Below are 11,554 nucleotides of genomic sequence, written 5' to 3'. Positions count from 1 at the left end.
TAGCAAGATGTTTTGATTAGCTGCTTGACATTATTTTGCTGGTGATGACTGTAAGGTGATGGTGTATAGATGGTCATCTTCATCTTAATTAAGATAATAAAGCATAATTGCTAATTTGATACATTTGTTCACACCACAATGTGACTTTGCGGACTTTCGTTAGATGAGATGATCAGATGACCAAATAGGCCATATTTTAGCATTAAAAAAATTAGTTTTCTCCACGAAAGTGAGTTTATAAGATGTTGCATGACATTTGAGGACATTTGAGTGTGTGATTTTCTAATTTTTGATTCGATCGAGCCCCAACCATTAAGCAAAGCCCAATACTTGAAAGCCAAATGTATGGCTGAACTTGAACTGATGAAGCTTGAATGCAGAGTACAGTAAATAAGAAGAGTTTGGTCAATATGTTTACTTCTAAATGACACTATGGATTTCTTCCAAAAAAAAATGACACTATGGAACATCAAACATCATTTTAGCCTTTGTACTTTAAAAAAATAAAAAAAAAAAAAAAATAAAAAAAAACTTTTTATTAATAACTCACACACCTTACTTATGTTAATGAGGTTTGAACCTGTGACCTCAAAGTTGTCAGCTAAACACCTTAACTAACAAAGCCACGGCTCATCATTTTAGCCTTTTTGTACTTAATTCAGATGACCTCTAAATAGTTAGCTTTACTACCAATGTAGCTAGGTTTGGGACGTTACACAGTTACACGACATTAGGGAGTCAAGACACCATGAGTATGATAGCACGCGGATTGTTGATTCTCACAACGTTGTAGGATATTGAGGATTGAATAATCAAATACATACATGTTTAGTGTGTGCGTGGGTGTGATTAGTGAAAATCGAGTATCACCACATCCTTCTAGTTAAAGTGGATCGATATAGATGTGTTTAAAATCGAATGGTGAAAATAAAAAGAGTCGTCTCACCAGTGTGATCATTTGATATAAATTGAGCTATAGTTAAAACGAAGATTGATCGAAACATATCTCAATTTTTTTTTCCTAAATATCTCAAATGATTTTAGCGATGGATGATTAAGGAACATGTGTATGTATTGGCCTTGAAAACTAAAAGAAGCAAAATTTTATTACAGAGAAAAAGGATTGAAGCAAAAAGAAGAGAAATTTGAATTTGCATTTTGAAATAAAAAAACAGTTAATAAGGTCGGTGGCGTTTGGGAACCAAACAAAGCTAAAAGTTGGTGGCATTTGAATTGAGAAATCCTGACGTTCAAATCTGCAAGACCCCCAATTTTTTCAAACCGTTCTCTTTCTCTTTCCCTCAAATCCGAAACCCTATTTCTAATCCCTTTCGTTGTCCAAGAAATCCGATAGCCCAATTCAAATCGCTTTCTTTGTTCGAAACCCCATTTCGAAATAACCCCTAATTCTTGTTAGGGTTTCGAATCGCTTTCTTTGTTTGAAATCCCAGTTCGAAATAACCACCAATTCTTGTTAGGGTTTCGGATCGCTCTTCAAATCCGAAACCCCATGTCGATAACCAAACCTAATTTCAAATCGGTTTCTTTGGGCATTAGAATCGAAACCGGTCTCTTTGTGCTATAGATTCTATTGATTCTTCCTAGGGTTTCAAACCGGTTTCTTTGGGCTAGGGTTTTCAATTTGGTTTCTTTTGCATCTCAAATTCGAAAACTTTGGGCACAAAATTGATGGATTCACCGACAAATCGCCTCTGTCTTACCGAACAGGAGAGGCAGCTGTTGGTCGAGCACCCTGAGAGGCTCCGCTTGTTGGTGAATATAAAACATGCAATTATATTTCCTAGACTTCCCATTCCAATTGTATTAACATAACAATAACTGAGATCTGCTACGTACTATTATTATTCGTAGCAAAACAATATTACTGGCAAATGTAAAAGTATGTGTTGTATCTTTGTAACTACCTCTTACAAATCAAATCTGAGGGAGATGAGTATACAAATGGTGAAAGTTCACGCAATTAAAGTTACGGCACTTCGCATGCAGTTTGAGTTTTTTCATAGCCTCATGAATATAGAATGAAATCTAGCAAGGCTATTATTCTCTTTGCAATCATTCGTCATTCGGTTGATGTCAAGCCCATAGCAACATCATATGCGATTACATTGCTTCATGTTTTCTACTACTAGTCGGAATTGGAGTAGGGTTAATTTACTCCTACGTACTCACATTCTATCTAAGCTGATTCATGGGCGGCCACACAAGGCTTCCTCACATACCCGACGATGTTATCGAATATATAGATGTTCAATTCTGTTTGAGCCCAGTTGATATTTCGGTCCAAAACTATCTGGTAAGTCTTAGATAACATTTGGGCCAGTATTTGTGGACTTTTTTAGATTAACTGAGGCTCGTTAAGAGCGCAAGCTTGCGCGAGTTGGTTTCCTATAAGGACTATGACTCCTCGCGAGATGAGGGGATCCTTGTTTGAGTTTGCGTCGGAGACTACAAGGGTTTCGACAAGGAAGAGTCAGTATTTGTGACCTAGGCGGAGGCGAAGTCTATCTAATTGGACACGTGTCACCTAGTTGTTCACTTCGCAAGCAAAACGAGTCCTTATGCTACTCTGGTAGCAGAGTCCGATTTGGATTGTTATTATATCTTTATTAGTTAGCTACATGCCCCTATATAAGGGAGGATCAAGCATCATTCAATACACACAATCAAATCATACAACTACAACAAATCTTCGAGCCTCTCGAAACCCTAAACACTAAAGTGCCTCTCGCTTTGGTCTACAGAGCTCGCTCGGTCTCGCCCTTTTTCCCAACTAATTGCTCTGCTCTCTTCCGCAGTGAGTATCGATTGCAAGCGAATAGGAAGGCTACTCGTAATCCCTCACCCGCGAGGTGACACTAGAGCCCCTGTTGTTTGCTTAGAAGTTCAATACTTGCGCATTCACATTCCGCGCCCGCACCCCTTTTTACTTTTGGAACTGCTACAGTTACCTCTCTACCCCTACTGAGGATCGTGGCCAAAACAAGTTCCTTCCCACTAGAGCTGCTATCTGCATGAGTTGTCTTTCTAAGCAATGGCATGCAAGGCGTCCCAATACAATCAGACTTTTGACGTGGGTGCTCGTTTAATTAGCATGATGATCCCAAACTTTGATGAACACAGGGAGTTCACATAAGAGAAACTTACCAAAGACAAACCACCTAGGGGGGTAGGATTAATTCAGTTCTCGCACGAAGCTAGAGATACTCATCTAGCTAGAGATGCAGCCATTGTATACAAGTGGTCGAAATTTTTCATTTGAGAGAAGTGTGAAAGAGTTGGATCTCATCCTTAGAGGAACGAGGGTACAGAAATATCACTTCCAAATTATTGATCTACCTCCGGCCAAAGAAACAACTATTTCATCATGTACAATATGGTTGTATAAACATGCACCATCAAGATCTAACGGGGCGTCCATTTACTTGAAACTCTGGAGAGACGATTATATGTAGAGGTTGGCATACTAATCATTATTTTCCATTGAGTTTATAGCTGCTATCATTGGTTTACGCATCAATTAGAATCACATACACTTTTGCTACAATGCAGTCAGGATCTCCTCCATAATCTAGTTACCTTGTAGCCCCTGTAGTGTTAGATCAATAAGTGGATTCTTCCAGCATTCTGCAACACAAAACCAGTAGCGTTCCCTCACAGATAGCTCGGGCAGTCGGGTTAATTGCAACACAAAATCGGTTTCTTACTCATTTAGCCTTTTCGGGGTTTTTATATGGGGTTTTTTAGAAAGCTGTTCATAAATTAGAAATGAACTGAGACAGAGAACCTACCTCTACAATTAGGTCATTAGGTGTTCAATACCACAAGTATGTCAGCCATGGAGTAACAGACTAATAAAGGCATTGGACAACATGTCAACATATATATATATGAAAGACTGACAGATAGTAGGTTTTCCTGCGGCTCTTCCAGTCTTCTGATGCTTAAGATGTGCCTATTACCTATTCATTGATGGTCTCTTCCGGAGAACATTTTCAAAAAATAAAATAAAACCTCTCCATTCAGCATTGGGAAAAGTAAATCAAACCCTCTCCATTCAGCATTGGGATTGTTTTGGTTTCCTTTATTTTTTTTTACTAGGAGTGGTTCATTAAGGTTATATATATGGCTCAAACCTGCTGCCTAGAGAAATTACAGATACCAAAGATGGAGCAGAGAGTCTACCCCAAACGCTGCAGCAAAACCTTAGCAGAAAGCGTAACAAACATAGAAGAACTCCTTACCGAAATCCTTTTGCGTGTGCCAGCTAAACCACTGCTCCGCTTCAAATGTGTCTCCAAGCATTGGCTCTCTCTTATCTCCGACCCCAAATTTTGTCACCGCCACACCCTACAAAACCCAAACTCCTCCATCTCTGCTGTCTTTCGTCACAGTTCCAAGAACTTCTCTTTCATTTCAATTCCTCCTGATCATGATCCCAGTGGCCATGACCACATTTCAGCTCGCTGGAATCCTCTTAGTGTCATTGCAAACCGATATGGCCACATTGATATTATCCACTCCTGCAATGGCCTCTTCTTGTGTTGTCCCCATGGTGAAAAAAATACTGGTATATCCACATGTTTCGTTCTCAATCCCACAACTAACCAGTTCTTGACACTCGCATTTCCGCGAGCAGAACCATCCTACATCATGGGGTGCTCTTTGGCTTTTGACCCTTCCAAATCTCCTCATTACAAGGTTATCTGCATTGACTCCATCTATGGAGTAGTAGAATGTCAGCAGTACAAAATACTGATATATTCGTCTGAGACTCGAACTTGGAGGCTTCTCGATTCTATTTTCAACATGAATCATCGTATTGACTCGAAAATGGTGTCTACTGGAACGGTGCAATTCACTGGATAGGCCTATTTTGTGAGATCTCATACTATCACGTCGACGAAGAGCGTGTTAAGTTTGTTAAGAGTACTCCTCATTGTTTCCAGAAGAAATGGCAAGACAGGGAGTACAGTTATTTTAAGGAGTCCAGTGGCGGTCATTTGCATCTCATTGATATTTATAAGCCCTGTCTTACTAAGTTCGAAGTGTTGGAGATGGGAAGAGACTATTCTGGCTGGTTTGTCAAGTACAATGTTGATCTTGATCCCTTGTGCACTTCCTTCAGTACGGGCTTCCGTTATGGTAGTTTATTTTGTTTCTCTTTCTTGATCGAGTCGGAAATGAGGAAGAGGACTCTTCATCTCTATTCCTGCATATACCTGGTCAAGTCGTCTCGTGGAATCTTAAGAGTAAGACCTTCAAATCTTTCCAGTTAACTAATGATCAGCATTTCCTTGTGGAGGAGAACAATTATTTGTATAAAGAGACTTTGGCTTGTGTGTAATGGTTCACCTACTTGATATGCTGTTGATTTTGATCAAAGCCATTATGACTATGATATCATCCTTTTGCTGCTGCCGTGTGAGTTTTTGCATTTGGAGTTCTGGTTGTCAGATCAGGAGTTATTTCAGAGGCTGTTGTACAATATACCATTTTAATTATTATTTATTTGTAATGACGTGATTCCAGCGCTGTTTCCATAACTTTTTGTCTCTGAGGTGTATGATAGAGATGATGATGATGTCTTAGACTAACACCACAGAGACAAAACACTTCACATAAACACATGTGCATAAACAAGATCAGAGATCATGGCATCCGACATACATCAACATATACATACATGTACTGATATATATACTCAAGGAACAAAAGTAGTACCTTGCTCAATGTTGAGGGCAGCCATCGGGATGAAGAGAGGTGAGTAGAAGCTTCCAAAAGAGATCTTTTGCGCAGCACTCAAGTACCAAAGCTCTGATGGAGAGAGAATAGTTTTTGGCGTAAGTTAGAGTGTGCACAAGGACCCCTTTTATATTGCATTTTGGATAGCTCAAACTCTTAATCGTCAAAGAGTTTGAGTTCCACACAAATACCACAATATTAGCCTATCTCTATTATCTTGTTATACAAGATAATTCAAATGTATTTCATTGTTTATCTAACCATTTCGTTTAGATAAACATATCATGATAATGCAATTAATAATCTCATAATGTTCATTCTGTTATTCTATGGAAGTTGTCATGCCTTAGGACTTATAATGTTAAGTCCATTCTAACATGATGTTGTTTGTTGATTGTTAATGTCTGCATTTCTTCGTTGAGATACATCGATCATCAGCAGTGTAATCACACAATATCAGTATACATGCATTTCTATAGTAGTTAACATATACATAGTTGGGGCCTTGGGGGTCTAATGATTCTTTGCCAATGTAGAAAATACAGTTCTATATCATCTACAACTAAACCAAACCCACGACATCATTGTCATGGCTGTTAGTTGCTTTTGCTCTTTTCTTCAATTAAGACGGACTTGCTGAAATTGGATGATGCAATTGGTTTGGATCATTTTCAAACTTTGTTTCGTGAACTTATGCTTCAGGTGTATTTGTGAAATGGCATAAAAGTTGTTGGTGTAGCTTAAAGTAAAGGCCGGCAATTACAATGCAGTCAGGATCCTCCTCTATAGTCTGGTTATCTGGTAGTGTTAGATCAGTAAGTGGATAGTGTTAGATCAGTAAGTGGAGTCCTTTCAGCATTCTGCAACAGAGTTTCACAAAGTTGGAAAATACTCAGTTGTCTGGCAACAATGGATCTGGAGAATACTTGAGAGAGAGAGAAAGAGATGAAAGAGAGAATGGACCAATAAATCTAAAGAAAGAGACCAAGACTGAAAAGAGGAGAGAGACCGTGTTAACTTGAGAACCCAAAAATGAGTACCCAGAATAGCACCAGCTAAGGAGGCTGAGAGCAAAAAACAGGTGCTAAGTAGTACCAGTTATTGTTGTCCTCCCTCTCACCAAACATAGGTCAAACCCTATGTTGCACGGAAACGTCGAAAGATAGCCGTTTCGCGTTTTAGAAACGTTTTTGATTCGAAACGCATCCGAAACGCGTTTCCATAAAAAGTGATTTATGAAACGCGAGGGAAACACGTTTCCTCTAAAATGGAAACTTTTGTACTTGTCGTTGGTCGAGCTTGAGAAAGATTAAGACAAAGAGATGAGACTGAGATATCTCATTACGCAGAGACGAAAGAAGCTTCTCTAGATTGAAAGCTGCCAGGAACAACTTTCTGATTCTCTTTGAATAGATTGCTAGCTGGGAAGGAAGGGACAAAATTTCTAGGATTCATGTAAGCTAATTGATAAAGGTGCTAGATTTCTTACCATATTTCTCTGTTATCTGATTGTTTATGTGCTTGATTGCTTGAATGAATCAACGAAAGAACATATTTTGAGAATTGGGTATTGGATGTTTTGTTGCTTGCTTAGATGGGTATTGATTGGAATTGCATAGTTCTGGAATTGGGTGGAGGATTTGGATTCTAGAAGTAGTCTGAAAGATTTGGGTTAATGTGGTAGAAGAACGAATGAAGAAGACGGAAGAACGGAATATTGAGTTTGATCGATTGCGATGGGCAAATTACAGGGGGAGGGGGGAGAAAACAGGGAAGGCTTCTTCCTTCTTCAACCAATAATATTTAAAATAATGGTTAAACTAAATATTTAACTATTATTTTAAATATATAGTCATTTAATTCTCATTATTATTATTTTAATTATATTTATATGTAATATAAATAATATTTATATTAAATTTTTTAACATTTTTTAATTATTTCGTATCAGACTATATTTTAATTTAATATTTCTACGTATCAGATCGTATTAAAAACCGAAACTTGTTTGCATTTTTGTGTAAACCACTTAGTACCTCTCTGATCTAGTACAATAGTATATAATTCCATGCACCAAACATGCACAGATAGGACTCATAGGATTAATACACGCAGCTCTTTTCTACAATCTGAGAACGACGTCGTCGCTCCCGGAATTCTCTCTCAAATTCCGTCTCCGGCTGACCGGCTCCCCCGACTCTCCGCTCACACACGTAAGTCTCTCTCTCTCTCTCTCTCTCTCTCTCCGTTGTTTTGGTTACGCTTTGCTAGACTTAGGCTCTGTTCGGTTCGCCGGAAAAGCTCCGGTGAAGGAAATATAGAAGAAGCTAAAGCGTAAGCCACCGGGAAGGAAATGCAGGAGATTTTCCAGCTCCGAACGGCTGAGGTTTTTGTTTTCTGAGTTTCTTGTGTTTTCTTTAAGAAATCAAAACGGAGCGCTAGGGTTTATGGAGAGAGAAAGCTTAAATTGAATTCGAATTTGTCTTGTGGGTTGGGTTTAGGGTTTATATGAAGGAAGATCGCATGCTGATTTTAGCCTTGTGTGAAAAACTAAAGCGTTTCTGAATCTATTGACATAGACTTGTAATCTGTGGAATTGGTTCATGCTTTTTGAGTAGTATAGTGTTGATTTGTGGAATTTGATGCCTATTTCGGTTCGATTCTTGAGAAACCCCAATTCTGATTTAGGGTTTCTTTGGGCATAAGATTTGAAACCCCAATTCTTCTTCTGATTAGGGATGGGTTCACCAAGAAACCCACTTAATCTCAACGTGGAGGAGACACGGCTGCTGATCGAGCACCCCGAGAGGCTGCAGATGAACAAAGCTGGTAGCTTGGTGGCTGCAGAAGAACGAATTTACATACATTACCGCAATCCAGCGGCCCCTCCCAAGATGGTGTTTCTCCCGGGGCCTAGTCACGACAACGGAGATGTCAATCCTACAGTTCAAGAGCTTACCACACTCCCGTTTCCTGATCGGGTTCTAATGGTGGGTCAATCCTTGGGTAAGCTCTGTTTCAGAGACCCAATCAGAAGCATCTTTTATGTGTGTGATGTGCAAACAGAGGTGGTGGAACAGAGGATTCCAGATGTAGGTGCTGCTGCGCCTCGGGCATATTATTCAAATGAGGCCGCTTATGGGTTTGGACATACCGCAAGCGGTTCTTCTTTCAAGATTGTACGATTTCCCCTCTTGTTTACAGAGGCTGAAACAGAGAGGCCTCCCACATATTTGGATATGTACGACAGTAGACGAGGAGAGTGGTTTGAGGTAGTCTTTCCATCCTTGTCCCTGTATTACCCATTGCTGGAGCCAGCTTATATGTCGAGGAAACATGGTTATCTCTTTTGGAAAGTCAACATCCGGCGTATGCAGCACCTGTTAGCTTTCGATCTCAACACAAACGACCTCCACACTATTCTGGTTCCTGCTGATTTTCACTATAATATTAGCAAGCTGAGTTTTGGTTCTGGTTGTGATGGAGCAATCATAGCGTGCAGACATCGATTTTCCTCTACTGGTCAATTTACTGTCGATTTATATACTTTGGATATGAATGTGGACACCCTTGTGGACATGACAACGGTCCACAAATGGCGACTCACAGAACACTCGTGCTTTCAACCGGCTCTCTCTAGTGCCACAAGTAGTCTGTTCCCCGTTGCCGGCATCTCCAAGGGTGAAGACAACCAACATTTGTTTTTCCTGCACAATGACAGTAACATTGTTGGTTTCAAGATGCATCATGATGGTCTGCTGTGGCAGCTAGTAGCTGAGTACAAATTGGATGTGTCTCCACCTGCTGTGCCTATGGACACCAATGAACGAGTTTCAAAGTACAAAGCCGTTCCGGTTGGACCAAGGGTAATCAAAATGATCAGAGAGCAGGTACTTTCTTAATTCTGACCTTTAATCTTCATTTCAGCTTGGTGTGCTTCCGTTATACATCTGTTTGGTTGTGTCATCTCTTATACATTTGGTCCTTTCCTTGTTTTATGTCACAGAGAGACATACCACCCAATGCTTAGGGGGGCGCTTTATACAGCACTTTTGGTAAGCCACTGCCGAGACTTCCATTCCTTTTTCAGCTATTTATGATTTGTGTAGATTCTTGTATTCGCCTGGATTTAAATGTAAGAACTTAGGTTTGTCTCTGCCCGTTTGTAGAAAGTTGTTTTGTGAATTGAGGACATTACCTTAACCTTGATTGTGACATGTTTGTTATCAGTCAATTAAATGTGATTTTTGTTACCTTAACCTTGTGGAATTTTGGTATGACATGTGGTGTTCCATTTAGTCAGACAAGTCTGTCATTTATAAAACTAATACTTTCGAATGTGCAACCCGTTTTGGTTGAGACACTCACTTAAGTGTGTGCGCGGCTACTTCAGCATAAGCAATAAGTGTTAAAAATTTATCCACACTCAGGTGGCTTTTTGGATCAATCAGATACTGTGGAGTGGACAGGATTGTAGGTTTTTCGTGTGATTTAGATTATGATAGAGTAAGGGATGGAAACTTTGATTTATTTGCAGTACTTCAGTAATGATATTTAGTATATGTTTGCTGATGGCTTTATTGGTTTTTATTTGCAGTTAATGAAGGAAAGATAAGAGACTTGGAGGAGCAAAAGTTGCATGCTGTATTTTGATGTGTAGCTCCTTTGAAACTATGACGATGCATGTTCAATTGTAAGGATAGCAAAATATCAGATATAGTGATAACTAGTATTAAAGCCCTGCTTGGCGAGGATGCAAGATACCATTTGAGTTGTTCAAGAGATTGGTGTTTTGTTTTTAATATTTGCATGATTTGCTGCCAGATGTGAGAGCTGACTGTAGCTGTATATGTCTGAAATGTGAGTCTCTGTTAAAGCAAATAGATTTCATTACTTGAAATGAAACGATACGACTTAGAAACAATATTCATGAAGTAGATTGTGAATACTTGGATGATGATGTTGTTTGTTGATTGTTAATGTCTGCATTTCTTCATTGTGATGCATCGAACATCAGCAGCGTAATTACAGTTGATGAACAATATCGGTATACATGCATTTCTATGATGATTCACATACATATTTGGGGGTCTAAATATTCTAAGCCAATATAGAAAGTACAGTTATATATCATCTACAACTAAGAGCGACTTATTGCTGAATTCGGACGATGCAATTGGTTTTGATCATCTTCAGACTTTGTTTCGTGAACTTATGCTTCAGGTGTATGTGAAATGGCATAAAGTTGTTGGTGTAGCTTAAAGTAAAGGCCGGCAACTAAAATGCAGTCAGGATCCTCCTCCATAATCTGGTATTGGTAGTGTTAGATCAATAAGTGGAGTCTTTTCAGCATTCTGCAACAGATAACTCGGGTAGTCTGGTTAATTGCAACACCAAAATGGTTTCTTACTCATTCAGCCTTTTCGGTGTTTTGAATTGGAGTTTGTAGAGCTGTTCCTAAGATAGAAATGTTGAGACACAGAACATTAGAACCTAACTCTACAATTAGGTGTTCAATCCCACTAGTACGTCAGCCAAGGAGTAACAGATTACCATAGGCCTTGGACAACATAAATACGAAAGATGGACAGATAGTAGGTCAGAAAACCTCTCCATTCAGGATGGGGAGAAGTAAAACAAAACTTCTCCATTCAGGTTTTGTAATGGTTTCCTTCTTTTACTAGGAGTGCCGGAGATAAACCATAAACCATTACTCTCAATCAGATGATACATAAACCATCAAGAACCCCCCACCCCCACCCCCCAAAAAAAAAAAAGAAAAGAAAAAAAA

General features: G+C 39.2%; 1 protein-coding gene across 1 annotated transcript; it reads left to right on the top strand.

The window, feature by feature from the left end:
* The first annotated feature begins 7,858 nt into the window (after window positions 1-7,858).
* Window positions 7,859-10,685, top strand: LOC101314587. The gene is made up of 4 exons (XM_004304634.1): window positions 7,859-7,976; window positions 8,500-9,653; window positions 9,770-9,818; window positions 10,361-10,685. Exons 2-3 carry the CDS (start codon window positions 8,502-8,504, stop codon window positions 9,791-9,793), a joined length of 1,176 nt encoding a protein of 391 aa, XP_004304682.1. The 5' UTR covers window positions 7,859-7,976; window positions 8,500-8,501; the 3' UTR covers window positions 9,794-9,818; window positions 10,361-10,685.
* Window positions 10,686-11,554: the final 869 nt, after the last annotated feature.

This window comes from Fragaria vesca, linkage group LG6, assembly GCF_000184155.1.
Source record: "Fragaria vesca subsp. vesca linkage group LG6, FraVesHawaii_1.0, whole genome shotgun sequence".
In the NCBI taxonomy this organism is placed as follows: Eukaryota; Viridiplantae; Streptophyta; class Magnoliopsida; order Rosales; family Rosaceae; genus Fragaria; species Fragaria vesca.
The sequence above is the reverse complement of the archived record's forward strand: the minus strand, read 5'-3'. Positions and strand labels throughout refer to the sequence as shown.